Here is a 24,632-nt window from a genome sequence, read left to right on the forward strand (position 1 = left end):
GAGGGTATTGTCCAGTAAAGGGGGAAGGTAGGTTTTAGGATCAATTGTTGCTTGTTGTATGTACGAATTAATGTTCCATGTGTCAGTGATAGACCACACGTTTTCAACTAAAACAACAATTCACTAGATGGCATCTAAATGAAGCAGAGAAAAAATGTTTTATAAATCATCACTTCAGGTCCTCGTATAGTACATATAATGCAATTTGATCGACTCCGGTATAGAGTTACCGCATTGAATTTCTGTGCCGCGGATAATATTGTACTTAGTATAGCTTACACGGAAATTTTGTCACTTGCGTTTTTTACACTTCGACGTTCAGATAAAAAATATAAAGAATTAGTTTGTCTCATGACTTGGATCAGAGATGACAGTTCTGCACCCATTATAATTAAAGGAGTCTTTATAATTTAAGGAGTGATAGGAAGATAACAGTAATTATTTCACCATTAGAAACAGGACTATTGCGCATGCTTGTTAATATGGCTTCATATAAACTTTGGGTTACTGAGAGACTGTATACATGGAATTTGAAGTAGACGACATCAAGGTTGAAAAGGTACGTCATGGATATCTAATCAATTGGAAGTGCATAAAACATATACGCAAGCTACCTTGATGTAGATTGTCATTGAACAATAAGAAATCAGCAATAATGTAAGTATATGACGGTTTATTTGATAGATTATTAAATCTTATCTTTGCATATATATATATATATATATATATATATATATATATGTGTGTGTGTGTGTGTGTGTGTGTGTGTGTGTGTGTGTGTGTGTGTGTGTGTGTGTGTTAGGTGTGTTAGATGTACGTTTACATCTGGCTTTTTCATGGGAGACATTTCAAAATTAAGCAAGGTTAATAAAGCAATAATTCACAAATGGATAATACAAATAAAAAACAATTGAAGTTATCAACAAAATCATTATAACTATTAGAGCAAATACGCATGCGAGTTTCTTTGTTAGAATTACAAAAATTGCAATGTTCGTTATCGTTATTGACTATCCTAGCAATAGTTCAGAAAGAATTAATGTCATAATTGTCTGTTTAATTCAAAACAATACAACATGGGCTTATCATTTCAGTAGCATAACAACATCAGAGTCAATTCTCTCTTATTCACTTGCATGAAAATAATCCTGCATTCCTTTGCATTTCATCACACTGCTAGTAGTACGATTTCATTAATATCTTATGAAGATCCTTATACCCCCTCGTCTCTTTCTCATTTTCTTTCGCTCTCATCTCTGTTTACATTACTTTTATTATAAGTTAAAAATTATAGTATAACTTATAATAAATATAAGGTAAACAGAGAGTATAGCTTGAACTTATGTTAAGTCAATATTTTGTTATGTGTTATTTATTTACTGATACAATTTGTGGGACCATAGGAAGTACATAACATCCAGCAATAATAACGGAGAAATTCGTCATGGAAAATTCATCATGGAACATACATAAAGTTGAAGAATGTATGCTAAATTGCGTCTTCATAGAAATCACATACAAATGATATATGCAGGATTGAGCAATGGGTATTTAGATTTATTTCTTCATTAAAAACAATATTTACTATGATAATGTGGTCGATAATAGGAATAAATGTGTCTGATTGTAAACAGTGAAGCCGTCTAATGGTTTGATTACACAGCTGTAGCTCGAATGCAACAGATGAGTCATTCGTCTAATAAGATATTGCTGACATGTCTTTTTGTAACACTTTACGCTGGTCATGTTGCTAATAACACTGATACAGTAAAGCTCATTCACATACTAATAATGTACAATAGATTGAGTCACCGAGAAAAGTTAATAAAATTGAATAATGTATAGGTATACTGCTTTGACACACCATGGGAAGTACATAAAATTGAACAATGATACTTGAATGAGTCATCATGGAAATTACATTGTCAAAAATACATAAAGTTCAAGAATGTACACTACACTGAGCCATCATTGAATGTACATACTATTGAATAATATATGCAGGATTGAGCAATGGGCATTTCCATTTATCACCTCATTAAAAAGTATTTACTTCTGTAATATGGTTGATAGGAGTAATGCATGCGTCGGACTGAAAACAGTCAAACATGGTAATAATTTGATTACACAGCTGAAGCGCGAATGCAACAGATGAACATTCGTCTCAGTTGATATTGCTGATATTTCTTTTGTACTATTTTACGCTGATCGTGCTGCTAGTTGTGGTGATACAGCTAAGCTCTTCAGATCCAAATAAATGGTATTGAATGGTTATGTCATAAAACAGGAACGATGGTCATTTTCAATAAAACTAAATCATTGTTTCCAGAAACGATGGATATCTCAAGCAAAATGGGGCTTGGTTTTGCAAAGAAAAACATACTGAGTGTGTGCCTTGCTACATGCGTATGAGTCTATTTTTCTCCCCAACAAGTATTTTTTTGGACAAAAGCTAAGTAGGTCTTAACTGTGCAGGCAAAGAAAACAAATTTCAAGGATTTTGAATTATCAAGAACGATTTTGCTTTTTAGTGTAAAGTATGTTTTAAAGTTTTGATTCTGTGATAAAATCAATTGCTTACTATGGGTAAGACATTTGGGAACATGAATTAAGGAGAGATATTTAAATTATCAACAGAACCTTTGCAAACAGTATTTAGGGGTTCCTAACATTACAAAAAGCGCGATTGTGTTAGGACAGTGTGCAAGATACCCCCTTTATACTCGTACTGGTTAAGATGTATTAAATAGTGGCTAAAGGTTGTAAGTATTACATGCAACTCATTATCCTCAAATGATATTTAATGTTTAAAATATTAGATGAAACATATCGTGCCACCTTGCCTACAAAAGTTACAATCTGATTAAAATCAGATCTCCAGTGTCCTGGATGAATGTCCGACAGCGACTGGTTAGGGTGACGTTCTGGAGATCCTTAAATTAGCCAATGGAAATGCAACTTTCAAACATCTCACAGTAACTCAAATCGTTTGGCACTCATTGATGCTCTTCAGGAACACTGCTCAGTCTCCAAAACACGAAGATAAAGAACTTCATCTGACTGCCTCATACAATTAGCGATTATGGTAATAATATAGGTCACCTGAACAAAACCCCTAAAGGGTCACTGTCAAATCTTCACCTAGTACAGTGGAGGAGATCTGATTTTAATCAGATTGACAATAGTTAAAGATCTATTATTTCGCTTCGATTTTGTGTATGTCTGGTTAAAGCAATATGTTGAACACAAAACACAATTTTTCTGACCATATTCGCAAAGAAATAATGATTATACATTCCAAAAACTTTCAAGGTGATATTCACGATTTATATGTTTATTATATAATGAATATAACTGAATTAGAACCGGAAAATACCTAGCATGTGGATAATCATAATGTCTTAGGAAGTTACTTACTAAATCCAGGTGCTCAGCGCATATGTCGAAAACAGAAACGGGTAGGCATATTATAATTAAAAACATCAATATGTTTCGTGAATTATGCCGGAAAAATAATGTTTCTTTGGTAGAGGACAAATTTAATTTTGTTTGTTTTTGTCCAGCTTAATGACCATTGAAGAAATACTATGTTGAAGGTTGCTACGCCTGTCCGTCTGTAGAACAATTTGTATCCCTCACCAGCCATAGTAATATATTAATTGGAAGAAATCTTTTTTACTATTTCAATTCGACTTTTCGGCTTAGACAGTATTTGATAGCTCAAACGAATGAAAAAGGACATACTAAAGGGTAGTATCTCCTTTACAATAGTATACACTAATTATTTTAAGGAAATTATGTATATTTAATCATGCTGAACACCAGATGGTGCACACTTTATTTACTTTTTTGTAATATGGGCCGGTAGTCATATAGTATTCGTCTTCTTTTTCTTCTTCTTCTTCTTCTTCTTCTTCTTCTTCTTATTATTATTATTATTATTATTATTGCAAACAAAGAAATATTAATCAGACAACCAAAGGAAATTCACAATATATTGTTATATTACCAAACAGTAACTTATAAGCATGTACAACAAAACCGTGTTACTGCATACTTGCAAAATAACATATGAGAAAACAAATACAAATCTAAAGACACAGATGTGTTTTGGGAAAAGGATTTGTAACTTTGACGGTTTGTGTCTCTTGTTTCGACTCGATGGTCATAAGAGTTTGCTTTCCAGCAATTTTACACCAGGCATACGTTGTTTTAATGTACCGTCTGATAAAGCAGTTTTCAACTAAGAGGATTCCTTTTCCTACTCTGGTCTCCATGTTCGCACGTTCATATTTCTGCCGTCAATATCTTTTATCTTAACTTGCCTTTGTCAAGTCTGAGTCAACATTAGATATACATTACGAGTTCAATTTCCTGTTGTTATCTTCACCTCCGTCCGCATTTTCTTCCTTATTAACTATTTTGTTAACATTAGCGTCATTATCCGTTTCCAAAAATGATTCACCACTCATTAATGGCACTGGCTTTGTGCTTCTTGATCTGAGTCTAGCCCGCAGTAGATTTGCCTTATTTAACCAAAATATAGAAAAAACTGGGGGTGGGACGTATGGAGCGGATCAAGGGTACTCATTCAATGTGTTCCAGGATGTATCCCTGTATATTTAGGTATGTAAATTTCAAAACAGACTATATGCGCGAGCACTAGAAATAGTAGACAATTAGGCGGCAAAGAGACCATTGATAAAGAAATCGAGGTAGCTTGATGATGCGAATGCGCTGTGAACCGCCTACCTACAATGGCACAGGTATCACAAGAGAAAATTGTCTAACTCGTTTCTACACTTGTTACACTTGTTTCTTTGTTGCGCCTCTTGTATCTTTTTTATATGGGCAGGAAACTGTTGCATCTTCCACATGATTACATGAAAGCATCGAATTAGTGTTAATTATCCGTGTTAATTGAGAAGCGCTGACGGTTTCTCAGAACAAGACGGCTTCATTTTGTCAATCGGTAATGTCGCCCTCTTAAAAGAGGGGTGGTATATTGGATTTGGCTGGCGTTATCTCAAGGATGATCTCTCTCGACTGTATATCCCGGATGGAGTGGATATCTATAGAAGAAAAACAGAGAACTGAGCATGACTATTGTGAAGAAATAATGCAATATGAGCCCTCTTAGACAAGAAAAATAGCAAAATTTAATTAATAACAATTAACAGCGACAATTCCAATTCAATATAAATTATATCAACATAAGTTAATAGCAGTGTCTAATTTGGATTTATTTCACCATAATAACGAGTGGAAAAAAGAGCCCAGTGTCCACGATTGATTTCATCACCTTCCTCTCGTGACCCGTGTATCACGTCTTCCTATTATCTAGTCTTTCTTTCCGAACGCTTCATCTGTTCCTGGACTTCCTAGTACTTTATTCTGAATACGTCATATATTTCCTGATTTCCTGAATTCCGTCTTCGGACTGTCCTCTCTGTCCCAAAAAGCTGTTTCCTTAACGATCAAAATTACCTCTAAATATGTATACGTTTCACTTTCTATATGTACATACAGTTCCATCACTTACGTTATTCAGAAGTATAAATACTATACGAACACCACATAAATTCTGACATAATTTGATAGATCATCATTCTCGCTCCACAGCGACCGTCCATAAAGTTACACGTGAGCGCTACATCTAACATTATCGTATACAATTTACCTACGCAACCACATGCTCGACCATTATTGCATGAAATTCACAGAATTCTCACAGCAATCCCTAACTTACAAGATTACTTAAACATTACAAAATCAGATATAAGCATGCGAGTATCGTAAACTCAAGATAATTAGCATCGTCCTAACAAAGGAAATTATTTCATATAACGCTATGAAATCCTGCACCTATGAAACCTTGGATAGCATGAAATTGAATAAACGATACATAATATGGATCCTAGTCATATCAAACACATCTGCACAAAACAATCAATCAAAACTCAACAAAAAGGTGAAAAATTAAAATTGCATACCTTAATGCCGTTATCTTTTAGAAATAGTGCGTTTAGCACTAAACCATTTATTTTCTCACATGATATCCACCTGGTCCCCTTTTCTTGTTTAACAAGGAAAGCACTATTCTTTTTGGGCTTTCTTGGGACTAAACCTCTTCTCCTAGACCAAGGTCCTCACTTTCAATTCGTATTACTCCCAAAGCGTACGCCTTAATATACTCTGACCAATCGTACGCAGCGGTTTCTAAATTTTTCTCAAGATAATCGTTTCTTTCGTCAGATTTTGGACAACCAATAATCTCTGATCAACAGATTATGATTGGTAGCTTAAATGTTTACTTTCTCAGGACATTGGTGCAATGCCTTGTTCAACCTCATCGAGTCATATATGTTAGCCTTTCAAGTTTAACACTGACATGGGGGAGGAAACCAGAAAGGTCGAAGTGACCCTTCTCAAGACTTTTCTGGCTTAAATGTTATAAAATTGTACGACATAATGCATTCAACTTTAAAGTTCAATACTACTCGAAATTCGACACTTTGCAGTCTCATATATTTGTACCTTTTCCAAAGACCGAGAAATACTACGGCATATAACTGTCTCAAGTTATGGATTTTGTTCCAACAAATGATTTAAGAAATAAATTATATTGGAGATGAAATGTGCCAAGCATCTGTTAGTTATTCTCGAGGAATACAATTTTTGTTCGGCTTTCAGACGGTGGGATTTAAGAAATTACGTTCTTCCTCGGTGAATATATGCTCAAAATCTAAGGTAACACTACTTGCAAATGTAATTCCTGAACAATCCATTATGAACATATTTGAAAAATGGACAAATTTGAATGTTAAAACATGCTGAGTGTTTCAGAATGTCAACGCTTATGGCACAATTTTGCTTGTTGGAGTTATTCATAACAATTTTTATGTATTCTCAGATATCAGAAATTGATTCAGTCTGAACGAACTCATGCGATTTAGAGTCTTCAAACAAAAAGAAATAATTTGTCTTTCGAAAATGATCGGCATATATGTTTGGTCTCTCTCTCTCTCTCACTCTCTCTCTCTCTCTATCTCTCGTCATTTGAGATAAATTCATTTTTGTTTCTTTTTCGGCAGGACAATAGAATTGGTAAGCTGTTACAGGAACGTATTCAGCAGTAAAAGCCTATTCACTGCTTTCTTAATCCTGATCTGCATAACCGTCTTCCTAATTTCCATGATAATTTGGCAATCGGCAAATGTTGGTCATAGGATATATATTGACGGAAACTTTTCTCGGTTGCTGAAAAATGGGAGAGACGAGTTTTACAATATCACCCAGGCTATCTCTCTCGTGAATTAAAGCAAGGATGACCTAGCCGATTTAGTCGCAGGAGGAAAGAGAAATCGAAACAGACCCAGTCTAAAGCCTTGCCCTGAAACTCCTCCTGGCCTTGGTAAGTTTATTTTCACTCAAGTCTTTACGTTTTTCCCTAAAATGTCTAGGTAATCCTATACAGAAAATTCACTGGAAGACACGAAAAACCTGTAAGATAAACAAAGTTTGGATTTACGATACTGCGGCATGACATTTGTGCACGTGGTTCACATACAACCGATTGTTCTTATACACATATATACACCGTATAATCCAGTGGACATAATCACCAAAGCATACCGATCCAGAGTTAATCACAACAAGGGACAATGCATATGTTCACGACGTTTGTACTAAATACATTGTTATTAGACTGTATGATTAAGGAACGAATCGTAAATAGTGTGAAGTCAATTAATAAAAACAACATTAAATACGGTTAAGTCATATGTATGTAGTGATCTAAAAATACTTAGAATGATAAATAATGAGCTAATTCCATGAAGAAAAAAAATTACATTTATATTACCCCGAGTTTATTTCCCCATAAATATTTAGATCTATGTTATTGCAGTATGATCCCCCCCCCCCAAACAAAAAAAATAAACAAAGGTTGGGCACAAACACTTTGCTCGTTTGATGATTTTATCCAACCCGTACAAACGAATGCACATTCTGGAAATGTACACCAATGTATGCCGTGCTGATACGTATCGTGGTATGCTCAGAAATATAATGGGTACCACGGTGCAAAATTTTGCTTCTATGCCTGCTCTTGTATTTTAATTATATACGTACATTTTCAATGATTATAAATTTTATATATTTATAATTATATTCATTATTACTCTGCTTGAATTGCATAGTTGTTCTGTTATGCATATTCACATTTGTAGCATTATATTTTGGATTTTCGTTGTGTGCAGATGAACATTCTAGGCTGCATCTTTGCGGTTGCCTTTACGTAATGCTGAGTTTGTTAGATAGGATGTTACAATACTGCCATTTTGTGTCTTCAGTTCCATTTGAATGACTGTATGTTCAGTTTTAATACGACTAACGTTAACATACTTAAGTGTGACATTCCAACTCAAAATGTTCTAGTTGCGAATGAAAGATTCCATTGTATAACACTCATCACTAATACGCAGGTAAAGCATTCTCGTACTGAAAGTTACAATGTAGAGCAACGAAGCGCGACGAATGTTTCAAGTTGCTGTTAACATGCCGAAATATGCAATAGATTAATGTCGCATCTGGACAACAGAGGACATTGTGATAACCGAATGTGATACCCGAATGGAAATAGGGACGCGAATCAGTACGGTGTACATTCTGACCACCTGTGACTAAACTACAGATCCGGCATGCCGTGTCTCGACAGGAACGAAGTATATGTAGCATAATAACACAGTATGTATGCCTCCTTGTTTCAGAGCATTTGTTAGTTCTGAAACATCTCCTTCAAAAGGTGAAGAATTTATAAAATCAACAACTCATCACATTCACCGTTCATCAGAAGGATAACTTAATGTCCGGTTTTTAAAAGCGCAAAACTCTGGCCAATCCTTAAAGACCTCTCTCTCTCTCTCTCTCTCTCTCTCTCTCTCTCTCTCTCTCTCACGCAGACTTAGAAATTGAATAATGCAATGTAGAATGTTAACGAGTGCAATACTGAATATAAAAAATATGGACATGGAATTTGAAAATGTGATTCGAATTTCATGCATATCAAAAAAGAAAGAACTGTTGGCATATGTAAATATGCAATGTTGTGTGTACATCGTACACACAAAGAAAATGGAAACTAGAATATTGCATAATATAACATACAGTTTTCTCCAGCAAACATTGCAGGCATAGAAAAATGTAGATAATACTCTCCACAGGGGTTTAGTTCCAGATATATTGATAATTATAATAATATAAAATTAAAAGAATGCAAAAGCGTCTTGCTGTACTTGGTTTTCTTTAAGACTTAAGTAACAATAAATAAACCTGCTATAGGCCGATTGTTTTTATTGACTCACCTTTAATTGACAGTAGAGTCAAAATACATCTTTAGTTGAAAGTATAGTTATGACAAACCTTTAGCTGACAGTATAGTCATGACGCACCTTTAGTTGACAATATATTCATGAGGCATCTTTCGTAGATAGTATACGCATACCACACGTTTAGTTGACGTTGTATTCATGAAACACGTTTAGTTGACAGTATATTCTTGACACATCTTTAATTGACAATATAGTTATGATACATCTTTAGTTGACAGTATAAACATGACACACCATTAATTGACAGTATAGCCATAACACACCTTTAGCTGACAGTGTATTCATGACACACCCTTAATTGACCTCATTTGTTACCGTTAACTGTTCCATTGGGTGCACCGAAAGGGAGGTGGTTGGTGGTAGGTATCGGTGAGGGCGAGTGGTTTACAGCGCTCGACTTTACCACTGCCATCACACTTTCTGTCCGAGTGGGTTCCAGTCTCGGTCTCGGCCTTTGCGGGCATGTGAGAAAGCATGCCAATAGATTCCCGCATTTCTGTGAGATTTCCCTGGATTTTCCCGGGTTCTTCTTCAACCATTTATACAGGCCGCCATCTATAGCATATCGTGTACTAAATAATATTTGAAGCCCTCAAAGAAATAAAAGCCATAACTGTTCATTTCATCGATGAAGGGCTCATTCAAAACTTAAATACTAGTCAACGTTCCTGTCGTTTTTTCACTTACTCGGAACAACACAACCATAATTGCTAGGTTCAAAAACTTTACAGCAGTAAGGAAAATTAAAGAATAGATGCTTCCCAATAACATCACTTGCTGACGATATTCTGCCCATTTTACCTGAACGATGGGCAACGAGGCTGTTTCTCTTATATGCGACCAGCAAAGTTGACCACTTTTAACAAGGTACATTGAAGCAAAATAAACTTATAAATTACAAACAAGATACGATCAGAAAGCCTGATTTGCATTTTGTTTATGTATGTCTTTTTTGAAATAGTATCTTCAACTTCCAAACACCAAACAAACTCGACGGTTAATCTGCCAGCATACATAAATTTGTCTGCTGATGACGTAATTCGGGCACTGTCTATTGTATTTCAACGAATATTTGATAAACTTGTTTACTTTATAATCTGCTATGTAACTGGTTTCAAGTTTCGATAATCTAACAAGGAACGCTAAACGCTGTAAATGTGTGTATAATAATATAGCAACATAACACAATTCTATATAAAAAAGAAGAGAACATTTGGTATCTGGCAGTCTGAATCTAGTGTTAACGAATTCTATGCTAACGATTATACTCAGGTAATTTTCCATCTCATCTAAATGGACTCTTGCCCCGCCAGTTAATGGGGCTTTGTTCGGGCACGCAGATAGAACTATTATATCATTGAAGTACTTGATTATATCATTATTTTTACTTGTTTTTTTATATTTTTGTACTCGATATTGATACATCATTCACTAGGACGATATACATTCCTAGTTTATATGTTATATAAAAATAAATTTATTCTTTAAAGGCTTCCTTATTTTTGCGTGGGTTTGAGTAATTAGCATTCTATTTTTCTATGGGGTATATATGTCAGGTGCTTGAATACTTTGTCAAATGACCCAGAAAGGAATTGAATATGTTCTTTTCAATCGTACTGTACCGTGATTTAAAATTAAAGAAGAATCGTTGCAAAATTAATTAGAGTTGCGCAGAACGTAAACTGAGATACAAAAGACAGATTGAGTCTTGGATGGTGTATGCCTAAGTTTGCTCCTCCACCCCCTAGGTTGGATCCTTACCGAGTATAAGAGAAAACGTAACTAATTAGACATAAATATTTTAGTCGGAATCATATATTATGCTTATGTACAAACTTCAAATAATTGTTTTTATGGTTGCTGAAACAAATGAGGTCAATTCTATGAAGAATTAAGAATTTCAGGGATATATACAAAATGGAAATTGGCATACCAATCAGAAACCTTGAGAATGCTTTAAAAAAAAAAAAAAGCTTTGTGGATTAAAGTGAATCCAAGAAACTCGCCTCAGTCCGTCTTGTTAGTGTAACTAAAGTTTGTGATTTTCAAAACAATCTATATTGCAAAGGCTGCTTAAGGTCTAGTTGCTGACGCAGCGGCTGTTCTATTCCACCATGATTATGTGGGTGAGACAATCAAACGTTTTAACTAATTTTTTCTGTGTTTTATATGTTTGATATATATGTGTGTTTGATCGACCTTGCTGTGTGTGTTTGCTTGACCTGCTCACCCGATCCTGACACTTCAGTGCTTTAATAAAAGTAAAAAATAATAATATTTGAGCTTTGATTTAAATAGGCACAAAATGCCATCTTTGCTGTATGTTTATTCTGTCTCTGCTAGTATGCCTAACTAACTTTAAACTACACTACTTACCACCGTATTGCGAGATCATGTGTGCGTCATTTTACTATGAATCTTTATATGCAGTCTGCCGACGGACTTTGTACAACGCTAGATATTGTTCAACTTGTCCTTGATACCCTTGACATCCTAGCAACCGTATTGGATACACACATATTGACTGAGTCACGTTCTCTAGCGTGTACACAAGACACAATTTCCAGAAGTTTTTCTAGGGATTGCGTTAGGATGGCAAAGTCTTTCATTGACTTGTTGTTTCACAGTGAGCGTCTTGCAACGACAAACACGACATGTATGTTGTATTTACGACCGACGTCCCATATATATCTTATGAAATAAATTATATGATGAAACAACATATTCATTATTCAATTCAACGTAAATAGTGATGCCAAGATATAGTTGTTTAGAAAGAAAACAAGCTTTAAATGAACCGCAATAATGAAGATAAATCATGCCAGAATTTACAATGAAATTGGAATATATCGAATTGGCCTGTAACAAAAAAATATTTTCATCCTTGAAGAGTTTGCAAGGCAGGTGAGATAAATTCCAGATTTAAAATAAAATAGTATAATAACAAAACAAATAATTTTCACATTGTTGAATTTAAATTCGTATCGTTAACCTCTCGACTGCGTAAGCGACTTAGAATAAATTCGAATTACATTATTATAATCTATTCAGTGTATGTTGACGGCAAGTGAAAAATTACGTGTTCACTCTAGTATTCACTTAGTAGCATAAATAAAATATGATATTTATTTTAATTTGCAAAGCATACCATGCGGTACAGATACGTTTATTTACAGGTGTTATATAATGTCTGCTACTTTTGTAACATGTGTGCTGAAAATACGTTCTTTATAAATAAACAGTAATTAATGCTTGTCTTGTTTGTGATGTCCTTCGCAAATTGTACCACAGCTTAAACTTTTTGAAATCGATATAATTATAGATAATGCTTTACGTCGATAACCGCCAATTATTAATACTACTACTATTACTACTACTACTGTTACTACTTCTAATAATAATAATAATAATAATAATAATAATAATAATAACAATAATAATAATAATAATTAGCAGTAATAGTAGTATTGCTGTTGTTGTTGTTATTATTATTTATTTTATTGCTGTTGCTGTTTTACTCATTGTTGTTCCTGTTATGACGACCTATTATATACAGCCTTCTTATTATAGAACGAAAACTTTCAAAGATCTTTATAAATTCATGAAATCGAGACTTGGTTCCAAGAACCACACTATTTACAAATGTTATACTGCGTAGAAGGTTAAGCATATCAATGTCGTATCTGCAATGATCATAATCCGATAGCCTGACACCTAGGGCCCCTGTAAATACAGATCGGGCATTTCCTGTATTCAAAAAGCGTTGACCGTCGGACTTGCAAAAATAAAATCATCAAATTTGCCAGAGAAAATTTTGGTCGAGCTGATGAAATGCGGATATGCATTTTCGGAATGGTGAAAAACCTGCTATACATAGTACAGTCTGATTTAAATCCGATGGCCATTGTCTTACATGAAGTTGAGATCTGATTTTAATCAAATTGTAGGAAGACATATACTTTCAGGTATCACGGTACCAACTGTTTTTCCATATACCTCAATGCTAATGTTTTGTGAAATAAATATACTTTCTGTCCTACTTGGGCATGCATGTCACACACTGTCATATAGAACAATGCTAGATTGTCAATTTGACAATGACATAACCAGGTACTCCATTGCATTTAAGAGAGATAACTCTACTGGAACTAGACAGGGGTAAGATTTATCTAGTCACAACAAGCACATTTTCAGCCATGTGTACCATATTTAAAAAAAAATCATAAAAAATACAAAATATGATCTAGATAGAAATTAACACAAACTCACATGTTGCCAAGAGGCTCAACATTTTTTAAGCCAAACAGAAAGTACAACTCTTACATAATGTACCAATCACAGCTAGTGTTGTTCTTTAATTCTGAATACAATGTTCCATACACCTTAAGCTCCGCCCACCTGGACTTGCGCAATTGGTACCGTTATACCTATAGCAAACCTTAATTTTTCCAATAATCTGTGAAATAGTTCGGGACTGTATAAGTAACGAATATACTTAGTCTCACTTCTGAAAAACAATTTGATGAGGTACTAACCTATGTCTTATATGAATGTGTATAGAAATGTCTTTGAGCTGTTTGAACTATTGTTTTCATACTTTTGCTTCACCATCAAAATCATCTTTTGAAATAAAATGAATTCTTTCAACTATGAGTTGTATCTTATTCATATCAGCACTTATTGAACTTCACATAGGTGATATGGGATAAATCACATTATCTCATATTATGTAATAACTAGGTCAAAGGTCAATGTACCAAATAGTATGTACCTGTCCTACTTCAAAATGTACAATTCACCTAAAAGAAAAGAATTTATATTTGTTTGGTAGGTGCAGAACTTAACAGCAGAGACAGGTGGACATGACCCAATCTTATTATAAAGTATAAGCTTTGACCACTTTACACTATCTGCAGATACAAGAGGTCACTAACCACCAGTCCTCACGCAAAGGGCCACCTACCCATCCTCTTTGTAACACAAATAGTAAGCTTTCCTGCTTTGTAATGTGAATAAAATTATTTCAATAAGCCAATCAGTCACCAAATATAGTATATCACAGCTTCTAAGTGGTTATGTTGGACTGGGGGGTGAAATTAGGGGAATAAAATACAGAAAAATGCCAAATATAAACACTAAGTATAGCACATCAAATGGAGTTAAAAACAGGAGGAAAGTGTTTATCTAAAAGGGAGAGGTAGCTTATGATAAAGGAATTAAAGGAGGCAAAATCAGCAATGCGAACAAATGAGAAGTGAAAGTTTGATGACCTTACCTTGGACAAATATATGGGGCAGGGCCCAACAGGTCCAAGGACAGCCCAAAGGCAACTGTGCTATAACATCCTTTACAGGTACCCAAATTTCAAGTGAAGTTGTGTTCATTTCCATCTAATATAAAAGGGTGAATAATTTAGATAATATAGATACATATAAAGTATATTTCTTCTACATAAGAATTTAATAATGACTGGCATAAGATAGAGAGAAACTTATCTCAGATCCAAGCAGAACATACCTTATCAGTTTTTAAACTTGTAAACTTTACTGTGAGAAATTATTAAGTTGCTTCTACTTACATTTGCATCAAGATTGAGGGCTAATATAATACTTCACAAATCTTCTCTTTATTTTCATAACCAGTCACTGAAAATGTGAGATTTTATTTCCTTGAAATGTTATGACTGGTGTAAGGGAGATAACTGAATGATATACATAAGGTGTGGTAACCTCTGATACAGTATCCATGTAATATAAATGAGTTCATCAACAACGTGTATTAACTTCACTGCAATTAAATTATCTCAAAATACATTACTGATAAAGTGAGAACCTAACATTTAGACTCCTATATTTAGTGGAGACCTCAAGAGTCATGTAATTTCAATTTCTAAGATGACGCAGCTCTTTCATTTCACATAGTTCATATTTTCTACAATGCCGGCATGTAGAGTGCAGCCTTCCATAACCATGCAGATATCATCTCATGCCAATTTGGATTCTTGCGATGGGATGCAAAGTTTCAAGAACAGTGTGGATTTGAATGGAATGAATACGCACTGTGTGACTAAAATGGTTATCATTCTGTAATGTTGGACCAAACATGGAAATTCCACAAGAGCAGCTTGACAGAAACAAATAGGATTAATTGAAAGTCAATAGTAGATTATAAATGGGCTTATACAAGTGCCAATGGGAAATACTGACTTAAGGAAACTGTTCTTGTTTGTTGGTGTTCACTGCTACTTCAACAAAAGGGAATGCAAGAGAACTCAACTAACTACATGAACAATTTCAAAGCAGGAAAATGTAAAAAAAAAGGACAATTAGAGCAGGACAATTCAAATCAAAGTGGGAAGGAATACCTTATCCTTAATAAATTATCTAAAAATTACTCATGCCAGAACATCCCACATGGACAAGTGATCTATCTACAAGTGTTCTCTATCCTGGTTTATGGCATGCCTTACAAGAACAAGATAGCTGTTTTTGTACACATGATTTTTCATCTTTTGCAGGTAAAATAGCCAATATTTGGCCAAAATCAACTATATTATGTTTACATAACTTATTTTGTTGCATGCATTCCAATCTAGGAGGTAACAGCACATACATAAAGGCATCAGGTAACATAAGTCTATATCTATCATAGCTTTAGTTATCAAAAGTCCCCATTCAAAGCCAACTTGTGCTATTTTCTGAAGATTTCATACCTTTTATTCTTAAAGAACTTTCAATATTTGACCAAAACTGTTCGGCACACATTTGTTTTCCTACATCAAACTAGTATAGCTCATAAATGCCGCCCACATGTATGCGTTTCTATGGATACACTGTGAGGCTATTCTTTCCTTTAGGTATCACGGTACCAATTGTTTTTCCATATACCTCAATGCTAATGTTTTGTGAAATAAATATACTTTCTGTCCTACTTGGGCATGCATGTCACACACTGTCATATAGAACAATGCTAGATTGTCAATTTGACAATGACATAACCAGGTACTCCATTGCATTTAAGAGAGATAACTCTACTGGAACTAGACAGGGGTAAGATTTATCTAGTCACAACAAGCACATTTTCAGCCATGTGTACCATATTTTAAAAAAATCATAAAAAATACAAAATATGATCTAGATAGAAATTAACACAAACTCACATGTTGCCAAGAGGCTTAACATTTTTTTAAGCCAAACAGAAAGTACAACTCTTACATAATGCACCAATCACAGCTAGTGTTGTTCTTTAATTCTGAATACAATGTTCCATATACCTTAAGCTCCGCCCACCTGAACTTGCGCAATTGGTACCGTTATACCAGAAATACGATTTAGTACCAAAAAAATCCCTGGCATGGTCGTGTTTTGAGGAAACACGATTTACGTAAACATTTGAAAACAGAATGAGAAAACAAACACTTTCAGTATATGCCTGCTACGTGTAGCATATACAAACGGTAAACTGTCATGTCTGGAGCTAATGTTAGTCTCTCCTTTGGGCAGTTTAAATACCGGTAATTAAAATCAAAGAGGTCAGGTATAAACCATTTTACATATGACTTAACTGGGTGACAATATCTAGAGAGATGTGAGTGAAGACTGGAGTGGGTGATCCCAATGTACTAATTTGCATAGGTATAATCAGGACCTGGAACAACCCAGCATAGGTAAATTAAAGAGATGCTAGAAGCGTGTAAGAGAATAAACGCTATCACATATCATTGCATTGAATGAAACCTTTTAAGCCATATGTATTATAGGTCATTGACGAGTTTGTCAAACAGAGGAAACGTTTCTTTGAAGTCCGATTTTGCTGTAAATATAAAATTCAAAGCACAATCATTTAAGTTGTCAAAATAGTGTTCAAGTGGGATTCATTTTTAAGCCGATTTATTAAGCAATTAGCTGTCAATAGTATCAATAAAGCCCAGCCAAAAAAAATGTCAGAACTGGTGGATGGAGTTTTTGTTTGTGAAGGTTTATGAGGCAATATACTTTTCTTGCACATACTGCAAAGAACATAATGACATATGTCAACTTGGTTCTGACCAGGTGTCTCTCAGAGAACATCAGGACCATCCATTTCTAGTGAGCATAGTGATGAAAACTAAAACTCTTTTATTACCTTCAAACTCCGATGAAAATTACATTTGAATTGAAGTCACCAAACCTGGGCCTGTATCTAAAGAAAATATTGGAGCATCGACTTGTATTTCATTAATTTCTCGATATTCAAAACATTACGTAAATAATATTTTGCTGGGTGTTGATACTTGATGATTGGTATGTGGATAGTAAATAACTGTTTGCTCATAGTAAATAACACGTTGGCAGATATCATATAACTAAAAGATGGGTATTCGATAACTGGTTGTTGGATAATATATTACTGCATAATTCTGATAGTCAATGACTGAAGTTGGTATGCGTATAGAAGTAGATCACTGATTATTGATATGCAAATATAGCGATAATAATATTGTTACTTTTTAAAAAGGAGGATATGATAGTGTTAGGCTATTATAGAGTTGGAGAGAGATTTTAACTTAATAAGAGAGGTTTTTAGATGATAAGGGAAGATAAAGAAGTTGGTTTTGTTATTAAGCAAAACAAAATACGGCATTCGTTTTATTTGGTGTGCAGACAAACGCCCCATTTCAAACCTTGAACCATTAGATATCCTTCCCAAATAAAACCAGCATGTTGAAAAAAGAGAAAGACACCGCATGTAAAACATATATCAAGTAGTAGATCACCGTCTTTTTCTGAGGCACTATCTTATAATGGATCTTTCAGATGAACCAGTGTCGGAATACCGGAATATAACTATTAAGATCGTATTGTTGCAGACTATGGTTTAAACATTCGGCGGTTACAAGGAAGGAATAAACTTGCATTGAATTCCTATAAATTTTTTCAGCCACCACAGCACCAGTTCCTTTAGAGGTACTCTTGTGAACATTATACTTTTAAAATCAATACTTCACTGTAACCCGCTCAATACATTCAGTGTCCTGACACATGTCTATCTACTACGTTTTGATGCAATATTGTGAACGACCTCTGGTTTTTATGGCTTGTTTTTCCAAATCATTATTGAGTTATTACTGTGTTACTTGTTCTTAGTTTTTCATCTCTAAGGTTGCTAAAATGTACATTCTCAATAAGAAAATGAAATTTAATGTCCTGGAGATAAACCCATACTGTTGCAGCATCCTGTGAGGAAACGCATCATATAATAATACATAAATTTTGCTTCATATAAATACAGTGCACTCATTGGCCCTGTTACACAATCAGTTTTCTTTAATGGTTTTAAGGCGATAAGTAAATATTGTTTACGTCTTTATTTTCATACTCTCAGTGACAACCGTACATTATAGCGTATTGATAAACAACTTGCGATGGGTATAGGTAGTTATCGACTTGCCTAATATAGGATCTTCTGATGAAACATTTATCAATTGTTAAAACAATTTATTGTTTTTCATCTTTTACAACATTTATACATAAACATGAAAGTCTGTTCCCAATAAAGACCTAAAGTATGTCGCCGCTTTGTTGAGATACAATTACATAAGGAAATAAATTAACGAGCAGTACTTCAATTGAGATCAGGTTAAAACTCTGTTGTACTGTTTTACAGAGAGAGAGAGAGAGAGAGAGAGAGAGAGAGATATGGAGAGAGAGAGAGATATACTAGCATATGTTCTATAGTTTTATTCGTTTTGCATCTTATATAACAAGTTTCGTGCTTTTTACGGGGCATGATACATTGTCGTGGATTTACAAACACCCTTACTTACAATCCAACATCCATATTTGCGAACTATCACTTATGGAAATAAAATGATGACAAACGCACTTTCTTGCGAACCATCATACAAATTTAAAATCCAACATTCATCGCTACATACTGACTTGGACAAAATCTGGTACCATAGGATAAAAATACTTGTACTTGCAAACAAAACACATACTTGTTTTTATAAATTCTCATTATTACAAACAAGCAAGAAGGAAGAACAAATGATTTCTATGATACGATTATTATTCAGTTTACACGACAGTCATCACTTCACAATCACCGCCACGGTGAGACTGATGATCAACCTAGTGTAAAAGTTGCTATGTAACACCCGATGATTATTTATGTAATGAACCTGTAAGTAAGATGATTTGCCAAAGGGTACGATTGTCACGTCAGATATACGAATCTTATGTCTTAAATTACAGTGGAGAAAGCGGCCAAATTTATTATTGGGTCGCCTGAGTTATTTAAAACGAGTTCAAGCGACACTATCAAGATCAATTGAGAATTGCATACCTTCTACTGCACGTGTACTATTGAAATCTTTATAGATTGAATTTAGCAGACTGGCTTAAATAACAGCTTCCGAAATCATCAACAAAATTTAATACGGCACAACAGACGGCAAAAGAATATATCGTCTGGTCTAAGTCGAAAATTAGTATCCGTGTAAAACCACCAAACAGCAAAAGAAGTATAAGTCATGAGCAACAACAACAAAGAAATTATAGATTTAGCACATGTCATTACGGTACCTAGAAATCGAGCAGAGAAAACCGGAATGAAAGCAATTTTGGATGGCAGAACATTAAAAAATCACAACACCCCAGAAAAACGAATAGCCGAGACACCCTTTTCAATATAGCTGCTTTTTGTAAAGAGGCTGTTTGTAGACCTGTGAATGCAATTCAAATCATACCAACAAGTAATACTTCAAAGACTCAATTTTCGTGACGGAAGATATATCCATCTATATCATTGCTACAATTATTTTGACCCTAGTAAAAATATCTAAAGGATTTTTTAAATAATAATACCATTTGCCAAAAAATGTGACACAGGATTCTTAACTCGAGATGAACATTATGGAGACAGATGTTGAGACTGCTTGCGTTCATATCCTTATGTTCGTATGCTTTAGGCTTCATTTCAAACCTATGCATACCCCATTGCCCTAGCAGTGAATCCATCCAATAACCTCCATTATGCTGCAGTCTTAATGGTAGCACTCTTTCGGACGTAGGAGATTCTCTATTTATTGGACCCAGAACTCGCTCACTGGGTCGTAGGTCCCACCGACGACTAGACAAAATATGTTCACGTCATTTATGTAACTATGTGCGCGTTATCAATATGGATGGGAACAACAATGTTTCCATTGTGCAGCACGTGTATTTAAACTGTCATCCACAACTCAGCATCATGCTTTGAACGCAGGTGAATTTCATCTATTCATACTGTTAATTGTTAATACCAGTTACATGCAACGTGTGACTTTAGCAATCTAAACAAGTAATAAAAAACCACCGTAAAGAATGTACAACAACAACACCACCACTAACAACAACAATAAACTCGTTTTATTGTATCATATTTGTGTCATTGTCGTCAGAAACATCATCAACAGACTGCTAATATTGCGAAAAAAATGAAAGAATGCATCATAATTTCAAAATCGAGCTGACCATGAATCATGGATCTTTAGTGTAACTGGCATGCATAATGATCCGTTACCGGTGCTGTTTGAAGCAACCTTATATGAATGGTTCTGTATTATCCAAATGTGTTAGGTACGGGTCTCAGGAAATATCCTACAAGTCAGACAGATCACTCCACATAATATCTTCCATTCTAAAATGTGGCATGTTGTCAAGGACATAAAGGTGAGACTAACCTGGGTAACTTTGTTAATTAACATGATAGGTAATAACAATAGTAAATTTACTTGTGTTTTGAGAGAGTTTTTGCCCATACAGCCAGGTATATAAAGAAGTGAATACGAGATCCTTTATCATGTCTTTGATCAACATGTGGTTAAATTGCTAGACGTTTTTGGCAACCGGAGGTCATCTATCTTAATTGGATATTCGTTGATTTGAGAGATATGAGAGAGAGAGATCTTCCGAGTGAATTAATGTTGTGCAAAGGAAACAAAACTTGATACTATTTCTGAACTTGATTTTAGTTTGATTTATATATGCTAAAGTCGAGAAATATGTGTGTATGTGTGTGATTATAGATTTTTAACTTAGCTTGAACACTTTTTTCGGTCATATCGATACGATATTTGCAGTGTTATATTTAACAATGGATCATTATGCCGTGGACATGTAGCATTATGTCCCACCCAGTCAAATTATCCTGACACCAGGTCGACGAATCTTAACACTTAGCCTCGAAATGCTGAGCGTCTAGCGAGACGGATGCCAGTACCAATTTTATAAGTGTTTGGAATGACTTGCTCGGGGTGAACCCGCAGCCTCCCACATCCGAGATAGACTCTGAAACCACTTAGGCCACCGGAATGCAAAACAAGTACTTCTTTCTTTGTTGTTTTACATCTCAAGCGCCATCACGGACTATTGGATATGTGATACATACGTAAATTCTGTATTATTTTCTATATTAATTGAGCCTCATGTGATACATTAATTGTACCTTATCTGATGCATTAATTGTACCGTATCTGATATATTAATTGTATTGTACCTGCTGTATCAATTGTGCCTTATCTGATACATTAATTATGCAACAATTGTGTATTATCTGATGTATTAATTATGCCTTATTTTATTACATTAATTCTAGCTTGTCTGGTACATCAATTGTGTCTTATCTGATAATTTAGTTGTGGATTATCTGAGACATTAATTGTGGATATTCTGATACATAGATTGTACCTTATGTTATACATTAATTGCACCTTGGGAGCCTGCTTCACCGCTAAACGCGAATTCCAGGTTATACTACACACTCATTGTAGAGTTAGCGAGAGAGAGTTATTTCGAATGAAATTTGATTCTGCGTGCGATTGTTCAAGCCACATTTTTACCAAACATTTATAAATTCCTTCCTAAATCGATATTTTATATTATCTTGCTTATGATAGTTCAGACAGTTCCTATCTTTATTTCATAGAGATAAAGATCGTAGAAATGATGTGAAATGGGGTCTTAGTTTTAAAAAAGAAATTTCATTAGAGATAAGGCAATTCAAGATTTAATGAGTTCATATTAATCTTTAATGGCTCCTAAGAATTCTGTGAAAAACATAATTCTTAAAAACCAGGTAATAAGAAAGATACTCAGAGATTTCAATCTGAGGAAATAATTTTGAAATGCTAAGTAACAATGGAGCTAAACACCTTAATTTCAACATTTGTTTCATAAAGAGAACCTGCTTATATCAAGACGATCAATTGTTTATCTAAACTTTTGTGCTGTATTTAATACCGCCTCGGCTCAGAATAGTTGGACATCTGATATGATGTGATCTGCAAAACCAGGTGGGACTGTTTAAAACAGTGGCGTTGTGTTTCGTGTATAGACATCAAACTGGCAAACCATTGACCGAAAACGTTACTGATTTCCTTCTAAGAGAGATAATGGAATGCTAAAAGAAGTTTGCTCGGAATAGGTTCAGAGAGAGAGAGAGAGAGAGAGAGAGAGAGAGGTGGGAGAGAGGATGTATTGAATGACATATTGAATTATTGAGTTGATGTGTTTCTGATTCATTTCAGTTGGAAAACTTCCTATAAATGCTCAGAACATCATAGAAAGTGTTACCAATGACGACAGCCTTAGACGTGTTGAGTATGGGGGAAGGTACATTCCTGATGATTGTGTAGCAAGGGAGAGAACCGAGGTTATCATACCGTACAGGGACCGAGAGGAGCATCTGGATATTTTGACAAGACATCTACACAATATTCTTCAACGACAGCAGCTGGAGTATCGAATATACGTTATAGAAATGGTAAACAGATAAAATAATGAATGTAACACATTTTAGTATTTCCTTAATATGCTGCCATCGATATCGAATTAAAACTTGATTGTTGTCAGCCACTGTATATACGAAACCCGAAAATGACGCGAATAACGCTATCTATCTTTATCACGCAGTTTGTCTCTGTCTCTCTGTCTCTCTCCGTCTGTCTCTGTCTCCCCTTCTGTTTCTGTGCATTATGGATGTTCGCATTATATGAAAAGCGATAACCAAGTATGAATATATGAAAGAATGAATGTACAAACCTTTTTTGCAAATCCATATCCAAAATGTCTTCCAATTGTTTTACACTCAGGTTGCATATGTTTTGTTTTAATGTTTTAGCCTACTTTTAAGATATCTTGTTTTCAGACTTACTAATTCAGTTGATTTTAAACGATTAAATCTTCTCAGTGTTTTGTCCTCTTTTTAGGCACTTCCAACGCAGTTTAATAGGGGTCTACTGGCAAACATAGGGGTTTTATTTGCGAAGGAAACGGGTGATTTTTCTTGCTTCATAATTCATGACGTTGATGCGCTAATGATGAACGACAAAAATCTATACAGATGTGGAAGCCAACCGAGACATCTTGTGACAGGCAGCACAAAGTTTCCCACAGGGAACAATGAATATGGGTAGCTCTTGTTATGTGTTACATATTTTTAAGTGTAAGGTATATTGTGATATAATCTAAGTGTTCTCCAATTACTTTCCATTAGTATAAGGCGCTACCATTATAATTACTAATGTGATAGTGCGCTTATCCGCATGGTGTCCACACTCCAAATGGAATTTGTTTTCATTAGGCCCTGTGTATCGTTATGCTGGGGTTGAGGGAGAGGTGGTGTCAAATTCTAAAATATACGAATGTTACAATATGTGATATAGCATGGAGGTGGACAATTACGAATCCATCATCTGTTCAAAACACTATACGATACCATCAATAAACCACTCTATATTTATGAATCGCAAACAAGACACTCGAGTCCTTGTTATAAATCGCCTTTGGTTCAATGTAAAGCTCACAAACAAATTGTTTTAACAACACAAGAATGGCCAATTGAGGTACATCTTAGTGTGTTGTTTATAATATTACATCCATAGCTCCCTTGTTAACTGTAATATCTTTTGGACAATCTTGGATCCTGGATGAATTTGAACATTTTATGGTCAAAAATTTGAAAAGGAACAAATTTTGTTAAATGATTAAAATAAAGTTTGTAATTATATATTCTGGTTCCAATGAATGCCTTGAAAGATATTTGACAACAAAAGAAGTATTAAAAGGAACCATATAAATGTGAAAATTTTACAAGGACAGATCATAAGTAAATTAGCATACATTATGTGCATCCACTAGTGCTCTTAGGTCAATTCATTATTTCCAGCTTCACAAAAAATTGGATTGACCATAAGATTTGGTAGTCTATTATGAAATC

General features: G+C 34.6%; 1 protein-coding gene across 1 annotated transcript in view; it reads left to right on the forward strand.

The window, feature by feature from the left end:
- The first annotated feature begins 409 nt into the window (after positions 1-409).
- Positions 410-24,632, forward strand: part of LOC149799707 (beta-1,4-galactosyltransferase 4-like) — a 35,799-nt gene continuing 11,576 nt past the window's right edge. The window contains exons 1-4 of the mRNA XM_089958258.1: positions 410-559; positions 7,095-7,414; positions 22,942-23,177; positions 23,623-23,825. Coding sequence (XP_089814384.1) covers positions 23,175-23,177; positions 23,623-23,825 — 206 coding nt within the window. The 5' untranslated portion in view covers positions 410-559; positions 7,095-7,414; positions 22,942-23,174. The remainder of the gene's footprint in view (positions 560-7,094; positions 7,415-22,941; positions 23,178-23,622; positions 23,826-24,632) is intronic.

This window comes from Sinohyriopsis cumingii, chromosome 5 (assembly GCF_028554795.1).
Source record: "Sinohyriopsis cumingii isolate HCF-2022 chromosome 5, ASM2855479v2, whole genome shotgun sequence".
Classification (NCBI taxonomy): Eukaryota; Metazoa; Mollusca; class Bivalvia; order Unionida; family Unionidae; genus Sinohyriopsis; species Sinohyriopsis cumingii.